Source organism: Dromiciops gliroides, chromosome 1 (assembly GCF_019393635.1).
Source record: "Dromiciops gliroides isolate mDroGli1 chromosome 1, mDroGli1.pri, whole genome shotgun sequence".
NCBI lineage: Eukaryota > Metazoa > Chordata > Mammalia > Microbiotheria > Microbiotheriidae > Dromiciops > Dromiciops gliroides.
Window position 1 is genome coordinate 484,793,851 of NC_057861.1, and position 19,598 is coordinate 484,813,448.

At 38.0% G+C, this 19,598-nt stretch overlaps 1 protein-coding gene across 4 annotated transcripts in view; it reads right to left on the reverse strand.

Moving 5' to 3' along the window:
- The window catches only part of TDRD7 (tudor domain containing 7), a 112,092-nt gene that overhangs the window by 32,719 nt on the left and 59,775 nt on the right, over window positions 1-19,598 (reverse strand). For all 4 annotated transcript variants that reach the window (XM_043996678.1, XM_043997338.1, XM_043998039.1 and 1 more), the window contains 4 exons: window positions 16,497-17,092; window positions 14,774-14,960; window positions 2,708-2,819; window positions 986-1,188 (listed from right to left, as the gene is read on the reverse strand). In XM_043996678.1, the coding sequence (XP_043852613.1) occupies window positions 986-1,188; window positions 2,708-2,819; window positions 14,774-14,960; window positions 16,497-17,092 (1,098 nt within the window). The remainder of the gene's footprint in view (window positions 1-985; window positions 1,189-2,707; window positions 2,820-14,773; window positions 14,961-16,496; window positions 17,093-19,598) is intronic.

The window sequence follows — 19,598 nt, forward strand, 5'->3', positions numbered from 1 at the left end:
CTACTTTGTTCCCTTCTCAGATTATCTTTTAGAATACCTTCTATGTGTAAAATTCTCATACTTCAGAGATGACAAAGTAGGTATGTATGGGTGAGTAGTTATTGATGTCCCTTCAAGCACCTTTTTTGGGGTAGTAATATTATCTGTGTGTTTTTTCCCAGTTGTTTATCTTCCCCTATTTTAGATCTTTTTGAGAATAAATTATATCACCTTCAGAATATATTTCTTTATGCCTATATCTATATCTTTACCTAGACAGTTAAATGACATAAGAGTTCATATACATATATGTTTGGTCTGGTCTTGCTGCTCTTCTAATTTTCATTTTAAGAAATTATTTAGCATTTTAAGGGCTAGCTCCACTTCTTTATATATCATATGATAGACTGAGATATTAAAGAATCCAAATGTAGTAGAATTTATGATGAAAAAAGTTTATACTTGAAAATCTGATTGGCAAGCACTCTTTCTGCCCTTATGGTATATTCTATTTTTCAAAAACCTAAAAACAAATTTAAATTTAGGTTATTTTCTTTAGGGCTTTTGAATTCAAAGTTTAATTGCAAAGAAAAGAAAAGAAAAGAAAAGAAAAGAAAAGAAAAGAAAAGAAAAGAAAAGAAAAAGGGGCAGCTAGGTGGCACAGTGGATAAAGCACTGGCCCTGGATTCATGAGGACCTGAGTTCAAATCCAACTTCAGACACTTGACATTTACTAGCTGTGTGACCCTGGGCAAGTCACTTAACCCTCACTGCTGCCCCCCCATCAAAGTCTAAACTGCAATCGTAGTGATGAATTATATTGCCCTTCTTCCAAATAGTGATATACAAAAAAAACCGTAGTGTTCATGGGATTCTGCAATTAAGATAAAAAACAAATCAATTCATGTTATTACTTACTCTAAAGCACCCCAAACTTTCTCATATGATAATTAATGCTCTCTCATACAGTTCATAAAACCAATGACAATGGCAATCACCACAGTACCTGAAGATGCACCTCCAGCGTTTTGTCACAAAGTGCTTTTAGACAGGTAGCATTGATATTGATATCGTCCTCTCCTGATGTATCATATAGGACTACAAGAGGAATCTCAGCTTTTTCCAGGATTTCTACTGCAAATATCTTCCCACAGGCTAAAGATTCAACCACCTTCACTAAACTAGGATCATCACTAAATACTTCCAACCCTGAAAAACAATTGGACACTATTTTCAGTATTTATTTACCAGCTTAACAATGGCTATTTCAGTGTAAAATTCTTAAATTTTCAATGGAATTTGAGTCATATGTTCATTACAGTTTTGTACAAAAATATACTACAGTGTAGAGCCTTGATAATGTTTACCCAAAGAAAAAAAATCCCAAGAGAAAGAGAAAAATTTGATCAACAGATATCATGTTGAGAGAAGCAGATTTTTTCTTAATTAAGATGTAACACAAATAACTCTACTTGAAACAAGTAAGTTCAACATGTCACAATCATCAATGGAGTTGGTCACATTTCCTCCCCCATCCCATCCCTCTGCACCAATCATATCCTTTATTCCCAAACTATTTGTTAAAACACTAAATTGCTCTCTTTACATTTTGTACAGCAAACTGTCGTTTATTAAGAAATCAAACAATGTCAGAGGACCTGGATTTTAATTCTGGTTATGCTATTTATTATGATAATGACCTTGGGCAAATCACCTCCCTCTGTCTCTGAACCTATTTCTTAATCTGCAACATGAGGGATTTGGACTAGACAATCTCAAAATTCTTTTCTAGCTTTAAATGCTGTGATTCTATGAGTCAATCTGTACACCTAACTAATAATATTTTTTAAGTGTTCTTAATGATAACTACTGCCCCAACTTTACCAGTCAGCTGGCTAACAGGTATTTCTTTAATGGGGGCAATACAAAAGCTGGGAAATTGTGTCCATGAATGGGGTAAAATACAACATTTGAAAATGTCATAAATTCCAAAAAGAGCTGTGAGAACTTATTAGTAGTTCCATAACTACTCAGTATATTCAGCTAGTAGTCACTGGCCTGTATGACATGTATCTTTTAATTTCAATTATTTTAAATCCAACAGTACTTTCAAAGACATACTAGAATCTCAGAATGATGGTAATGAAGTCCCATCTGAGAATCATCCAAGAGACCCTCAACCCACATGCAAGCACACCCAACTTCCAATGTTTTGAGAGCTTTTTTTATGTTATGTGAAAGATTTATCATTTTTCAATGAAATTGAAGGTGGTATTCTTCCTCAGTTTTTGTAAAGGTGCCATACATAGCTGGGAAATATGGGTACTCTTTTCTGTTCCCATCAGTAATCGCTAGAGATGCCATAACTATTCTAAAATTCTATTAATTTTTAAAATAATAATTTAAATTATAATTATTATTAGTTATAATATATTGGGATATATTGAGGTCCCCAACTATTATAGTTTTGCTATATATTTCTCTCTGTAATTGGATTAACTCTTCAAGAGCTTTGGGTCTAGGTCATTCAGTATGTATACAAACACAGAGAGAGAGAGAGAGAGAGAGAGAGAGAGTGTGTGTGTGTGTGTGTGTGTGTGTGCACCCACATGTGCATGTGCATATATATGTATAGTGTACATGTATATATAAAATGCATTGATATTGCTTTATCCATGGTTCCTTCGAGCACATTGAAATTTTATTACCTTTAAAAAAGCTTGCTTACCTGCTAATTTACATTTTGTTGCTTGGTAGGAGAGCAAACAGAACCTTGGGTTTAGCTTGTATACATTGGTCTTGTCTATAATCTCACTGAAACCATAGTCAACATAGCATACCTAATGATGAAAGTGAAACAGAATTTTTAGACTAATTTTTTCTTACTAGTTATTTAAAACATCCAACAATGTAGCCTATAAATATAAGCTTCATTTTATTTACAAATCACATTTTATTCTTCAATTAATTGTTAAAATATGGCACCAGAACTAGGATATTCCAGGGAAATTTTACTTTGAGAGGGAGATTATTTGGTTTCTAAAAGCCCTCTGAATTGTAGATCAGAGTAATCATTTTAAAAGATCACATATTTCTGTTACAATTCCTCTTGACCTAACTCCAATGGCTTGCAGACCATAATCCCTATTCCCTTCCCCATCAGCCTTCCTTCTTTAAATTCCAATTCCCTGATATCCTCTTTGGCTCCTAAGGTAATCAGTACTCTCTGTCCCCAGTGGGGGCAGAGTCAAACAGTTAGAGAAGTGCAGACAGAGGAATTAATGAATGTATAAACATTTGTTAAGCACTTCCTATATACTAGGTACAGTACTAAGTATGGAGGATACAAAAACAGAAAGATATTTCTGCCCTCAAGGAACTCATATTCTAATAGAGAACAACAATGTATAGACATACATATGGGCAAGAAGGGGTGTTTTGATCAGGTAAGCCACAGAGTGGTTGTTTAATTTTTCCTTTCCAGGCACCGTCACAATGATTCAGTCACTGTTTTCAGAGCAAGCAATGGGCAGTAAGGAAGAGGGAAGGGAAAAAAATGAATTTGGTTGCATGGCATGATGAGGGTCAGGAAAGAGTGAAGTAGAAAGACTGAGTCAGTGGGCTAGAAAAGCTCAGGGTATCAGGCAAGGTTTGAGGTTGGAAGTCTGAAGTTACAGAGAGCATTAACAAGGAGATAAAAAGGTAGGGGATATCTAATTAGATAATTGGATTTTTGCTTGCTGAGAAGATGGTATCCCATCAAAACAAACTGTGGAAATAATATTCTGTATAAATTAAACATAAAGAACCTCCTACAGCTTGTTTCCCAAAGCACTGCAGGGGCACAGTAAGCAGTTTGCTACAAGGTATAGCTAGGAGAACTACCAAAAAAGGCAAAAGTCCGAGGATCTGACTTCAAGCAAATATGGAGGGCAATGAGAACTTTGGATAACCTGTATATTTGTGTTTCTATCAACACTAAATAACATTGATATATGAATGAAGTGCAAAGTTCTCTCATTCTAGAGGAGAAAGGGAACCACAAAGGATTATGAGGTCAAGGGCAAAAACTTGAGGACCTTGGGGAAATAAGTACTTCCCCTTTACTACACCTGACCGAGAGTAGAAGATACATAAAAGAAAGAAAAATTTGGGGATTGAATTACTTGTTTTTTTTAAAAAGGAGTGTCTGAGAATGGAGAAGAAAGAAAAATTGGGGAAGTGAAAAACATTTTTAAAAGGTATTTGAGAATGGGGGTCTGAATATTCTGAGTGATGGCTTAAAATATAGGCATGAGAGGCCTATGGCCAGGGATGGAGTACATCTGATAAGGGCCAAAACAAAACACTTGCCTGGATCCTTGAGAATATGACTAAAAAGGTTTCAAAATGAAAAGAAAGAAAAATGCCTACAGAGATCTGGGAAACATGATACCACAGAGACTTAGTAGCAGGTACAACAAAGGAATTAAAATAGTGGAAGAAAGAAAGAGTAATTCTCAGGAGAAAAATTCAAGGAGAGAACTGGTAATAAACCCTAGGCCCAGATATCTATATATAAATGCACAAAGTATGAATAATAATAAAGATGAACAGAGAGCCTTACCACAAGGAAGCAAATTCATCTTCATAGTCTATCACTGAGATTGGCTGTGTTAGGTAAGGAAAAATGGGGGAAGAAACAGAAGTGATGGGGCAGCTAGGTGGTGCAGTGGATAAAGCACTGGCCCTGGATTCAGGAAGACCTGTGTTCAAATCTGGCCACTGACACCTGACATTTACTAGCTGTGTGACCCTGCACAAGTCACTTAACCCTCAATGCCCTGCAAAAAAAAGAAAAAAGAAACAAAAGTGATATTCTCATGGGAGTATACTATTGACCATCTAGTTAAAAGAATTAGATGGGGAGTCTGAAAAATAGTTCACAAATCTAAATTGGAGGTATAATATAGTAGTGATGGGGAACTTCAACAATCCAGATCCTTTTCTAGATCTTGATCTCTTCCAAAAGCAAATAAACTTCTAAAACTGTGACTTACCTTAATAATAATTTCACCCATAAAAGGTAAAAGGATACTGGATTTTGTATTTGATTCTGAGCAACAAGAAGAAAAAGACTGCTACGGTTAACAAAGAAAAAAAGACAATCTTTGGGGCTAGTGACTAAATTCATTACAGAAAGAACAAAAAAGTCAGACACAACTATGTGTGCCCTAGATTCTGGAATACATGTCAAAGGGTTCAGAGAAAGGACTGATAGGATCCACTAATATTCTTCTGGTAAAATCAAGAGGGATAGGAAGAATGAAATTGTGTGAACACAAGCTGAAATGATTCCAATCAAGTGAAAAGAAGAGTTACTTAAAGCGCACAAAGGAGATGAAAGGCAGGTAACAGATTTTATTCACCAAACATTTATTAAGCACCAGAGTGACATAGTCCAGTAAGAATAGGACCAATAATTGAAAATGCTTGTCAACAAAGTTTTTTTAAAGCTATTTTGAACATCAGAGGAGGAGAAAAGAAGGTCGGAACAATCTGACCCTTGCTTGGGGTGGAAGGAGTAAATAGTGATCACTAAAGCATAGTTTCAAGGAAAAGTCACCTCTTTCTCTAACAAAGTAACTAAGTGAGTGTAACAATAAAATGTTTAGTAATAGTATACTGGGATTTCAGTAACACATGTGGACAAAGCCTCTCATGGTATACTTGGGGACAAAGTGGAAAGAGATGTAACAGTAGAATCTGGCAGATCTGGACTTGGTTGAATGACTAGACCCAAAGAGTCTAGTCAATTTGTAGTGTTCTCTCTAGTGAAGTGTCTGAGGGACCTGCTCTTGACACGGTATACCAATGGTGTGGATGTAGTTCTAGAAGGCCTGCTTGTCAAAGGTGCAGATGATAAGCTGGGAGGGAGAGCTAACTTGCTGAGTAACCATCAGGATTCAAAAAGATCTTACTACATTACACTCTGAGCCAAACCTAGTAAGATGAAATAAAGAGGGACAAATGTAAAGTTCTTTATTTGGGTAAAGAAAAAAATAAGGTCTAAGACAGGTGTGGCTGAACAATAATCCATTTGAAAAAGCTGGGGATAGTCAGGTCAACATGAGCAAACAGTGTGACACAGAAGCCCAAAAAGCTGCTTTAAGAGAGGCACAGTACTTGAGTACACCCTGGTCAGACTGAATGTGGTGCAGTGCTCAGTTCTGGCTGCTCTATTTTAGGAAAGGGACAAGTTGGTTTCCAGAAAAGAGTTGTGAGTATAGTCACAGGATAGAAACCACATAACAACAAGGATCAAGTGAAGGGACTAAGCATGGTGAGCCTGGAGAAAGTAAGACTTAACTAGGTCTCAACAAGCATATAAAAGGCTATCAAGGGAAAAAGAAAAGAAACTGGTTGTGATTGGCTTCTGTTACCTGCCTTTCATCTCCTTTGTGCGCTTTAAGTAACTCTTCTTTTCACTAGATTGGAAGCCAGACAGCCAGACAGTAGGTGAAAGGTAGGTTTGATAGGAAATAAGCATTTATTAAGTACCTACCATGTTCCAGGAACTGTGCTAAGCATTAGGGATATGCAAAAAGAGGCAAAAACAATCTCAGCTTACAAAAAACTCATAGTCTAATGGGAAAGGCAAAATGCAAACACTCATTTACAAGTAAGATGTGTGTGGGAAAAATGGAGACAATAAACAGAGGGAAGGCACTAGCATTAAGGAGAAACTGGAAAGGTTTCTTGCAGAAGGCAGGAATTTAGCTGGGGCCTGAAAGGAAGTCAGGAAAACCAGGAGGGAGGGATGAGGAGGAATGGGGGACAACTAGTAAGGATTACAGAGTTGGGAGGTGGGGTATTTTTTGTGAGGGATAGCAATGAGGCCAGTGTCACTGGATCAGAGAATAATTGGAGAAAAGCAAGGTATATATAAGAACACTGGAAAGACAGTAGGAAGGGTACAGGTTAAGAAGGGCTTTAAAAACCCAACAAAGGATTTTATATTTGATCATGGAGATGATAGGGGACCACAACGGCGTTCACACCTGTATTTTAGGAAGATTACTGTGGTAGATGAGTGGAGTATGGACTTCAGAGGGGAAAGACTCAAGGCAGGCCAACCAGCCAGCAGGCTATTGCAACAATCCAAGTGGGAGGAGATGAGGGCCTACATCAGGGCTGTGAAAGTGTCAAAGGAAAGAAGGGGGCACACTAGAGATGTTGCAAAGGCAAAATCAACAGGATTTGGCAACTGTTCAGATTGGGGATAGGATGATGATGGTACCCTAGACAAGAAAAGGAGAGGCTTTGAGGGGGAAAAGACAGGAGGTTTAGTTTTAGACACATTGAGTTTGAGATCTTATAGGTCATCCAATTTGAGATGTGTAATAGGGAGCTGGAGACATAAGACTGAAAGTCATGGCTTGTAAGTGGATCTGAGAATCTTCTAGATAGAGATGACAACTGAATTTAATGGAGCTGATGAGACCACCAAGCCAAATATTACAGAAGGCCCAGGACAGAACCTTGGTCCGTAAAAGTACTATAGGAGGGCAGCTAGGTGGCGCAGTGGATAAAGCACCAGCCCTGGATTCAGGATGACCCGAGTTCAAATCCAACCTTAGACACTTGACACTTACTAGCTGTGTGACCCTGGGCAAGTCACTTAACCCTCATTGCCCTGCAAAAACAAACAAACAAAAGTATTTTAGGAATGTTTTTCACAATAGGATTAGATGGTCACTGAGCTGCTTTAGGAATTCCCCTTGACTTGGTAATAAATTCTAAAGTAGCTAAGTTAATCATTTGATGCTTTTAGTTGCCTGAACAAACATTCCCTTCTAATATAATGGATAATCAAGATGTAAGTACTCAAAATAGAGATGCTGTCACTATAGTGTTACGTGATCTTCCTCTGGAAAGGACTGCATAAATATAAAGCTGTTCTCTATGAAAGACTGGATCCAGGAAAACAAGCTTCGGTTTTCAAGATTCAGAATGATAGCTTAAGTGGTGCAGGAGAGAGTGCAGGACCTTAAGCGTCAGGAAGGCGTGGTTTCTGACCAGCATACTTGCTGTATGACTGGCAAATCACCCATCACTAAATTTCTGTCTGCCTTAGCTCCTTCATCTGTAAAATGGAGATGATAATAATAGCCCCTACCTCCCAGGATTGCTGGGAGAATAAAATGAGATGATATTTGTAAAACACTTAGAAGGGTGTGTAACAGATAGATCTTTTCATAAGAAAGAAAATGGCCAAAACAATCAGGGAACTTGGCTTCTATGTTCAGCTCTGTTGTGAGGCACTAGAACCCCAAGGAAAAGGGGAGAACATTTAGGAGCAAGGACTCATTTAAATGGAATTAATGTTATGTCCACAACTTGACTTTCTTTGTACTTAGGAAGGGTTATCAGAAGCACAAATAATGTTGACATTCTATGTAGTAGAGTTTTTTTTTTAATGTGTAGAAGAGGATAGCTGGAGGAAAAGTGAAGAGTAATAAAAAGACATGTTAATATGAAAATTGGAGGTCACCTGGGAAGCAATTTTGACTGTGTCCTAAGAACACTAGAATGAAGACTTCGGGTTAGGACAGTGGGACAGACCTCATGTGTATTCCAGCAAAGATCTAAAAATAGTATCAACCAAATCATGATAAAAATCTAAATAGAAACTAGAGTAAGCACCTTTACTTAGCTCAGGATGGCACAAAGAGATAGCCAGAAGCCTGTGGGACCACTGCACGAAGGCAATCAGTGTGAGCCCAGGTAAACAAACTGGAAGCCTGTAGGTGTTTGAACCAGTGGTGCTCCAAGGGCACCAGAAAGCGTGGAGTGAGGAGAAAGAAAAGCCCAGGCAACGTGGAGACCTGTAGCATTCTGACTGTAGATATGGGGATGAGCAGCAAGTCCAAGGGAGTCAGAAATCTGTAGCAATGTTACTTAAGGTGCCTCAGAAAGTGAAGCCAGCAGTATTCTGTACAGGGGAGAGCAGGAAGTCCAGTATGCTTGGATAGAGAATCCCAGAGGGTCAGAGATCTGAAGCTCTAACCACTCTGACAGGAAACAAAAGGGTCAGGCAGCACTCTGAGTATGTGTATGTAGAAGTCCATATCAAACTGACCTGGATCCTTCAGAGGGCTCTGAGAGCCACAGCATTCTGAACTCAGATGACACAGGCGGACCTGAAATCCACCAGTACTCTAAGTACAGATATACTGGGGGGTGGGGGTGAAGTTGGATGGGGGGTGGAAGGGAGTAGAAATAAGTGGCATGAAACCAGGTAACTGAGGTCAAGGTCAAACAGGGGCTGAATACTTCAATAGTATGGGAAGGGATGGAGTTTGGCCTTGGCACAGTCTCAAATCAGAAACTGAAGCTAAAGATGAGTAAATAGAAAAAGATACTGAATACTATAAAGAAATAAGCAAAGAAAGAGATCGAGAAGTACACTAAAAACAGAATAACCTCACAACTACTTCAAGTTGGGCCTCAGGAAGAAAAATGACTTGGCCACAAGAACTACAAGATTGCCTAGAAGAAATGAAACAAGAGGTTAAAAAAAAGAAAAAAGAAAGAAACTGTAAGTGAATTAAGAGCCCTTAAAGAAAGTATTAAAAGAATAGTTCTCAACAGATGATAAACATTACCCAAGTGATGGACCTCTAATTTAACAAACATAACTCAGTGATTCCAGGAGGTAATAATAAATGTTAGTATAAAATCAAAAGACTGTAAAAGAAGAAAACATAAGGTATATTTTATCAAACACAACTGACTTAGAAAATAGGCAAAGTACAAACAATTTATAAACTATTAGACTTCTCAAAAAATCACTACCAAAAAACCTGGAAACCACATTTTACTAAATCACAAATGAAAACTGCCCAGATCTATCAGAATCAGAGGGCAAAGTGCAAACAGACTCTACTGGGCACTTTCAGGAAGTAACCCCAAACTAAAAATACCAAGGACTATTAGCCAAAATCCAGAGCTTTCAGGACAAAGAATAAAAATACTGCAAGTAGCCAGAAAGAGGTCAAGTATCAAGAGACCAGAGTCAGGATCATATAAATACTTAGAAGCAACTATTATAATCGTGAGAAAATCTTGGAATATGCTATACCAAAAAGGCAAAAGATAAAGGTTTACAACCAAGAATGACTTACCCTGAAATACTGAATATAATCCTACCGGGGTGGGGAAAATGGATCTTTAATGGAATAGAGGACTTTCAAGCATTCCTGATGAAAAAGACCAGAACTGAGTAGATACTCTGAAATGCAAACACAGGAATCAAGAGAAACCTAGAAAGGTAAATACAGTTGAGCAATGAAAAGGTACTAAACAATGATGAAACTGCTTGTATTTTAGCAGGAGTCTAACAGGTCCCTTCAGAACCTTAATGTCTTCAAGGGTTTCAGAGGGAGGTAAGTAAGATAAACAGAAGGCCTGGGGGAAGTTTTATACTCTTCTGCTGGTCTTAAGGAAAAGGAATATGGTAGGGAAGAAACGAGGAAGAAGGGGATGGAACTTACGATTTTTCATTAGGCATGGGAGAAGAATTTACAAATGTGGAGGAAGGGGTTGGGGGAGAGTGAATATCACATGAACCTACTCTTATCTGAACCATATAAAGCAGACTTAAGCAGAATTTGACAGTAAGTTATTTACTAGAGACACATTTGAACTAAGATTCACTCAAATTAAAATAAGGAAATGAAGCAGAATTTACTCTGCTTCAGGTAGACTCAAAAAAGGGGTGGTAAGGCCATGGTAAAAACAAACATGTTAAAAGATTTAAAGGGGGGGACATAAATTATGCTTAAAGGCACCAGAGACAATGAAATAAGAGAAACACATCAAATATACACGATACGGCATAGCCTCTAAGGAGAAGTTAATCAAATTATGGGGGAAAATGGATAGCAAAATCATAATAATTTGGGACCTCAACATACTCTTTCAAATCTAGATGGATCTAACAGAATGTTAAACAAGAAAGGAATTAAAGACCTGCATGGAATTTTGGACAAGATAAATGTGATAGAGAGAGGCAGCATGGCACAGTGGATAAAAAGCAGGCCTTGGAGTCACGAAGACCTAAGTTCCAATTATGCTTCTGACACATCCTTGCGGCATCATCCTGGGTAGTTACTGAATTTTCCCAGGCTTCTAGGCAACTTTCTGGACTAGAAGTTGCAGAGGTGTTGACCTGCATCAGTAGACCCTGGGAACTCCCAACACCAGTAAAAACACAGATCTAATAATCCCTATTCCTTGATATAATAGATGACTGGTGATTACTGTATGGGAATGGAAATGAGAATCTATTTTTCTAAGCTGTGCATAGCACATTTATAAAAAAATCAAACAAATATAAAAAATTAAACATACCCTTTATTAACAACACTATAAATATGAAGAAAGGATCCATATGTAAATGGAGACTAAATAACTTAATGTTAAAGAAAGAGTTGGTGGGTCAAAAAACAAATCATAGAAAAAAGATAATTTCATCAAAGAAAATGACAACAATGAGATAATATACCCAAACTTTTGGAATGCAGCCAAAATAGAGAGTTGATGAACTAAAGGTGCAAAAAGAAATATACATTTTTTGATGTGGCCAAGGCATTGATTTGTTTTGCTTGACCAAGCTTATTTGTTATAAGGGAGAACTTAAAAAAAAAATCCTGGGGATGGGGTTGAGAACTGGGGTGGGAAACAGAGGGACTAGTGATAGTGATAAATAGATGACAGTGATGCAAACTTTATTAGCTGTTGTCACCAAAGTCTGTTGTCTGTCTTTGTGCAGGGCAACTACAAGGAATATCAGAGAACAAAAGGATTGCTAAATATAGCAATCTGACCTTCGAAGGCAATGGTGTGAAGCAGGAGAGAATAAAAGGAAAACCAAAATTGAAAACACCTTGGTTTGAGATTAGAAAAGTCTGAGAACTTCACAGGGCAGCACACCCAGGTTGGCTGCAGTGATAAAGCAAAGTGGTTTGCAGATTTCTTTGATAGCTACCCAGGCTTGGTAGCTATCCCCATCTCAACACTTAAAGCAGCCAGAGCTCTTCATTAGGAATCCTGACTGAGTAGAGAGAAGGTGTGTCAGTGATTCATCAATTAATCAAAATTGTCCTGAGCTGACTCCATAGAGAATCTTTTTTTCCCCTTCAAAGGTAATTTTAAACAAAAGTGGAATAGTTTGCAATATGAGAGACCAAGAAATCTACTCTTTAATACTACTCCTTTCTGAAGATGTTATCTGTCGTCTGTGGTCCAAAGACTATTCAGAAGAAGCTGTGGTCTAAACTAGCCTGGTCCAAGGCCTCAATCTATAATCCTTTGTTTGCTGCCAAAACACCATACATATAATCACCTCCCTGCAAATTCTCATATCTATCCCAGTTCCCATTTCCATAACTGCCACATGAACAACTGCAATAGCCTTTCTTTCTTTAAAATTTTATTTTCAGTTCCAAATTCTCTCCTTCCCTTCACCCCTTCCCTCAACCACTTAAGAAAGCAAGAAAGATGATGTTTATCTCCATATACTGAGGGGGGAAAAAGGCAGGAAAAATATAGAGAAAAAATATGCAAAAATTTGTACAGAGTCCATCAGTTCTCCATCTGGAGATGGACAGCATTTTTTATCATAAGTTCTTTGGAATTGATCAGAGAGGCTAAATCTTTCAACGTTTATTATTACAATAGTGCTGTTACTGTGTACATTATTCTCATGGTTTAGCTCCATTCACTTTGCATCAGTTCTTAAGTCTTCCCAGATTTCTCTGAACCGCCCCTTTGTCATTCATTTCTTACGGCATATCACGAGCATATGCTGATCGTACCTTGATCTGTTCAGCCATCTCTCAAATGATGGGTATCCCCTCAGTCCCAATTTTTTGATATCACAAAATGAGCTACTACAAATATTGTTGTGCAGACAGATCACCTTCCCTTTTCTTTGATCTCTTTGGGATACAAATCTAGTAGTGGTTCTGCCAGGTCAAAGGGAGGGCCTGGTTTTATAGCCCTTTGCTCATAGTTCCAAATTGTTTTGGTTGGACCAGTTCCCAGCCCCACATAGATATTTGCATATCTATTTTCCCACATTACCTCCAAGGTAACTTTTCTGCCATCTTAGTCAATATGATGAGTGTGAAGTGGTACCTCAGGGCTGTCTGAATTTGCATTTCTCTAATTATTAGTGATTTAGAGATTTTCATCTGGTTATTGATAACTTGGATTTCTTCTTTTGAAAACTACCTATTTCTATCCTTTAACCATTTATCAATTAGGGAATGGCTCATATTTTTATAAGTTTACCACAGTTCCCTACACATTTCAGAAATGAGGCATTTATCAGAGAAACTTACTATAAAATTTTTCTCTCTAGTTTCCTGCCTTTCTACTAATTCTGGCTGTGCAATAGCCTCTTAGTCTATGTATTTCTGTTCTGCCCTCCTCCAATTTAGTATTCTCTTCCTTGTCAGATCAATTTTCTTATAACATGAATCTAAGGATGTCACTTGAGGGCTCAAAATCCCTCACTGCAGGGAACAGTTAGGTGGTGCAGATGATAAAGCACCATCCCTACGTTCAGGAGGACCTGAGTTCAAATCTGGCCTCAGATACTTGACACTTACTAGCTATGTGACTCTGGGCAAGTCACTTAACCATCATTGCCCCCCCCCAAAAAATCCCTCACTGCTTTCTGCATATGGATCTTTTAATTCCTCTTCTAACACTCATGTCACTATATTGACCAAAAACATTATGTAAAGAAAATCTAAACTAATCTCAAAGGCAAATCAATAATTAATGCAAATGTTTTGAGTATACAAAGGAGAGGAAACAGCTAATGAATGAGATTTAAAATGCCAAACTGAAATACTGCTGGAGTATCTGGAAACTTTATGAGTCTCAGACTTCTGGATGACACACGCATCAAATAGGAAAATATCCTGTCTTTGTGGCAAAGAATTTTGAATTTTGCTTTTTAAAAGATGTCCAACAGTGTTTTTCCCTCAGGTGAAAGGAGAAAAGGAATAGAAGAACAGAAGTCAGCAGTTAATTATAAAAGTTGATTTGGAAGTTTTGGGGGCCCCAGATAGAAAGGAAAGGGAAAAAGGAAGTTCAGACTCCCCTTTTCATAGGGATTTGGGGTAGCAGACAGCATCAATACTTGAAAGGTTACCCGAGGTTATTCAGTTCTTCCACTATAAAAAGCAGGGATTGGATGGATGATAGATGTAGGTGGAGAAGGGAAAGCTGGGGTTCTTTCAGTGAAAGGACTGAGAAGATCTGAGCAGTGAAGGATGGAAACTAAAGGAGATCCCTTGCCTACTTACAGGAGTAACCACAGCAAGTGAGGGCATGAATCCCTTCCTAATTTACTGACAATGGATATACAAGGAGGCAGCAATGCATAGTGGATAGTCAGCCCAGAAAATCTGGGCTCAAGTCCTTTCTATGAAATATATTGGTTGTATGATTCTGCTCATGTCTCCTCTGTGCCCTAGACAACTGAGTGAATGGCAATCTGCCTAGTAAACAGTTTGTTTCTCCAATGGAGTTCCCTAAACCAATTAAATCACAGGTCTGGTTCCAAATTGGTACTCACAAAGTCATAGTGGGCAAAAATTCAGATATGAGAGTGAATGGGATAATTTTTTTCAATCTACCAAAAATGTATATATAACAAAGACAGTAGTGAACCAATATTTACATTAAAATGTATATTAAAAATCCTCTAAAGTGTTAAGAGTAAAATATTTCTTGCCTTTATTTTGTTATCTTCTATTGAAATTATCTGTGCACGTAACCAAGCATCTTCCTCTGCATTTACAGCAACCAGCTGTCCAACATACACAGATTGTACTGACGTCACTTTCGGATTCTTACAATAATATTCTTTCATTTCATCCTCCATTAATTCTTGAGCAGCAGAATAGTCTTTGCCTACATACCTGCAATAGTCACAGGGAAAAAGAGCAAATGAAATGATCCAAAGGTGGATACATACAAACTGTTAATTTTACTGTATTTTCTCAAGGGGCCATTGTAGATTCTCACTTCATTCCTTCCAGCAGCAACAACAAAAACCCCAGGAAGATGGCAGTATCTTATGCCAGTAAAATGAAAACAAACTACCACACAGAACAAAAAGAAATCTTAAGAGTTGGGACTTCAGAAGACATTTGTTTCTTACCCTACACCCAAATTATGAAGTTAGCCTACAATATCCCCAACTAATGGTCATTCAGTTTCTTTCTTGGAGACTCTCCCTCAGTGATGAATGAGATCACACTCCTCTTGAATCAGCCCAAAAATGTGCTTCCAATGCATCAGGCTTATTAATTGGTTCCGAATTCATGACATAAAAAACCCCTGACAAAGATAGAAACTGTGTTCTAACAAAACATCACTATCAGATTTGAACTAAGGCTAATGGAAGTTATTTTTCATATGTGTGGTGAGAAGGAGCCCAATGAAAATCTGGGGAATCTAGCACCACATGCAAGCAAGGGTCAAAATAAGTTCATTTTGAAAAACAATTCAATTTTTACCAAGAAAAAACAAAATCTGAAACACAGAAAATTGAGCATTTTAAGCCCCTACTTACTGATTGAGTATAAAAAATTAAAAACAAAATTGGGAGTTTAAGTACTCTTGATTCAGAGATGATTTGTATTCTGATCAGTCTCTGTAAAATGAAATTTCTGACATCTAGATCTGTTTTTTCATTGCCCAATTTAGATTGGTTCCTCTCAAATCTCACTATTTTCCCAGTTATGGTGGGAGAATTATAGTTATCTTGCTGCACATATTTCTGTCACTTAACACCCATCCTATTTTTCTGCCAGGGATCATCTTTCTTGCAGTCACTAACAATGTCCTACATTTATGGAGGGAATGGTGACTTCTCTGTGATCAAGAACACTTTGTAGAATTTACTGTCACTACCTCTACCAGAAGGAAAAGGCAGCAAGAATTTAAATTCTATACCATGTGCCTTTCCCAGTCTAGTATGTGCTACTTTATGCAGTAAGTGGACCCAGTGCATGGGTTGAAAGATGCAGACTATGGGGAAAGAGATAGCAGGATCTAACAAAAAGGACACTGTACTTGTCACTTACTAGGGGGTGTGACTTGGATAAGTCACTTACCCTAAGGTATGTTTATAGACCAAGGGAAGCATTCATGCTTTAAGAGATAAGCTCAGAGACTACTTGGAAGGCTCTTATGAGTCACTATTTTCAGAAACTGATTAAAGACTAACCTTCTTTCTAGTCTGAAAGGGAAGCCTCCTATAGCCTACTACTTGAGTCTGTACAATAGAAACTAAGGTGTTTTTGGATTTACTGGGATCAAAAGTTTCATGGAACCTGCCATACTACCCTGATCGAGTCCTGTTGCCATGGCCAAAAAGCTTTAGGTACAAATTATAACATTCACACAAGAGAAATAATAGGAATGTTGAAGAACTATAAAGTAATACTTGCCTAATAACAACTTCATTTGTGTTGTTCAGTTCAACTACCAAAACGGATGGTGATGGCTCGGTTGGGATGATTAAAGGAGGAACGACTATTTCTTCTGTGGAAAAGTCAGTGTTTTCTTCTTCTTCTATCTGCAAATATTCTTGTTCAACCATGGATGTGATATCGTCATTTTGAATTTGTTGCTTTGTGTTATTCAGATTCTCATCAGTGCATTTTGGTAGTTTTGCATAAAGAATGGCCTTTTTAGGATTGCCAGAAATGTGGTCTACAGTGCATACATCGGACAGCAAGTCAAGATTTTTCAATGCATCCTTAGGAAATTTTAATTTGTACGTATCCTCAAATGCTTTGGGGAGTGCATTTGCCCAAAGACCACTTGAATATTTCACTAACAACTCTGTAACTTTCTGCTTAAAGTCATCATTAATGGAAGCTGACCCAACTTCTGAGAATTCTTTTGAAGGAGCTACTTGTTTTGGAGCCGGTGTCTGGGGCTGAAGTGTTTTTTCATTGTCTGTTTCACTTTTCAAAAGCTGTCTTCTCTTAGCTGGATAAATAAGCACATCCTGTTGACCACCACTGTTAGGTTTTTCTACCTTTAAAAAATTAAAATAAAGCAAATGACATTTTCCAATTATTATTAACAATCTGAATTTCATTTTGTTTATATTTTTTCAATGTAAAAGTTTATCCATAATTAACCTTTGTTGCTACATGCCTCAGTTTCAGTGTCTTGTGCAGGACCTTTAATCACTTGACTGGGCTATGAATCAATTATCATTTATTTTAAAGACTTACGCATTTCTAAATCTAAAAGGACAAGATACCCATTTGACTTAAGACAAATATGACTCATCTGGTATCATAACATATCGCTTTACCAGTCTCATTATATGCTAATCCTCTTCACATAGTCTATGGCCCAGATTCACTTTTAGAAAGAGCTAGGTTGCAGAGTGGACAGAGTATCGGGCTTGGAGTCAGGAAGACCTGAGAGCAAATCTGGTCTTTGCCACTTAATAACTGTGTAACCCAGACAAATCACTTAACCTCTGTCTGCCTCAGTTTCCTCAATGCTAAAATGGGGATAATAATAGCATCTATTATTGTTGTGAGGACTAAATGAGATAATATTTGTAAAGTGCTTAGCACAGTGCCTGGCACCTTAGTAGATGATTAATAAATGCTTGTTTCCTCCCACAAATCTGCATTATGTACCCATGAGGAGCACTCTCTATCCACTGCACCACCTAGCTGTCACTAACAGGTATCTACACAAAGGAAGTCAAAGATAGAAGTACCATATTCACCAAACTATTTGTAGCAGTACTTTTAGTAGGAGCAAAGAATTGGGTGGGGGGTGGGGGGAAGATGCCCAACCACCTGGACAAGAACTATACAGTTTTGGGTACATACATGCAACGGAATGATTACTACAGCATAAGAAGGTGAAAAAAAACAGAGGAGCACATGTAGAGTGAAATAGTAGAACTAAGAAAATATACCCAATGTAAATGCAAAGAACAAAAATCTAATAGAATGCCTTACAATATGATGACCAAGTATGGCCTTAAAGAAGAAGCAAGCAGAGATGTGCCATCCTTTCTCCTTTTATAAAGGTGGGCACTGTGGCTATAGAACATCACAAGATTGTCAAGCTCAACTAATGTGCTGGGTGGTTTTGCTGACCTTGTATTCCCCCCCCACCCCCATTCCCCTTTTATGGTTCTTTGTTACAGAGACTTGTTTTTTGGATAGGGAAAGGGCGGGGGGAAGAATTTGAAAATGAAGGAGATATGGGGCAGCTAGGTGGCACAGTGGATACAGCACCGGCCCTGGATTCAGGAGGACCTGAGTTCAAATCCAGCCTCAGACACTTAACAATCACTAGCTGTATGACCCTAGGCAAGTCACTTAACCCCAATTGCCTCGCACACAAAAAAACAAAGAAAATAGAGATATAAAAAACAAAAGATATCAGTAAGTTAAAAAAAATCTCCAACCCTAAATTATATCATGGATATTTTTGACTTGGGATTTAAAGTTCTTTATTTCTTTTAAAGTGCATCAGAACACAATATAAATCTTTGAAACACAGTATAGTAGAACCTCAGTTACTCAAAGATTAGTTTCTTAGCACCTACAAGCATCTAGAACAATTCTGAGTGAGGAAGTGAGAAAATTGCCTTTGATGGTAAAAAATACAGCCCCTATGCAGCTGTGGACATAGATTCTCTAATGATTATAATAACTTGTTAGATATGTTGGAGCTTCCCTTCTTTACAGGGGAGCAGGATAATGGGAATATACAACAACCAGCGAAACAGAAGAATTTCTGAAGCCCAGGGCTGCTTGACATACCAGTAATCCTTTGCAAGTGAACTCTAGATGAACTAGAGGCCTGATCAGCCTTGAATGGCTCAAGGGCAGCCCAGAGCAGCAGCTGCACACTCGGGACTTTCCAAACACCTTACTCCCTGGCTTATCATATCTATAGATGTCTTCACCCTTAACCCCCTGCTCCCCACCCAAAAGCCTCTAGAAACTATATTATCTCACCCTTTTCCCACTCCCCTGTGAGCAGCTGAGAACTAACTCCCCCCCCCACCTCTCTCTCTCTCTCTTTCTCTCCTCTGTTCCCTTGTGAGTTTTATTTTGCAAGCTCTTCTGAGACAATTAAACACTTTTATAATCTGGGATTAGACTCTAAGTTTCCCTTTGAGTCCCTCTTTTTGGGCCTGGGGTATTCCTTTAACACAATCAACAACAAAACAAGACACCTCCAAATCTCAAGATTATGCTGGAATTGATTAGTTTTTCAAGTGAGAGGAATATTATAATTGGCTGGTGATGACTCTTAAAAAATATAAAAGCCCTTCTGTACTAAAAATGAGAAACAGAGAAGAAACAAGTGACCAAAAAGACAAGACAACAGAAAGGCAGCAAGAAGTACAAAGAAAACAAACATAAAACTTAGTGGTAGTGATTAGATTGATGGGACTTCAGAAGTGGCAACAGGAACAGTGAAACAATCACACTGGGATCTTTAACCCTTTCTTCTTTGATGACCATCAAGACCCATGTCTTGAGTTTGTCTAGACC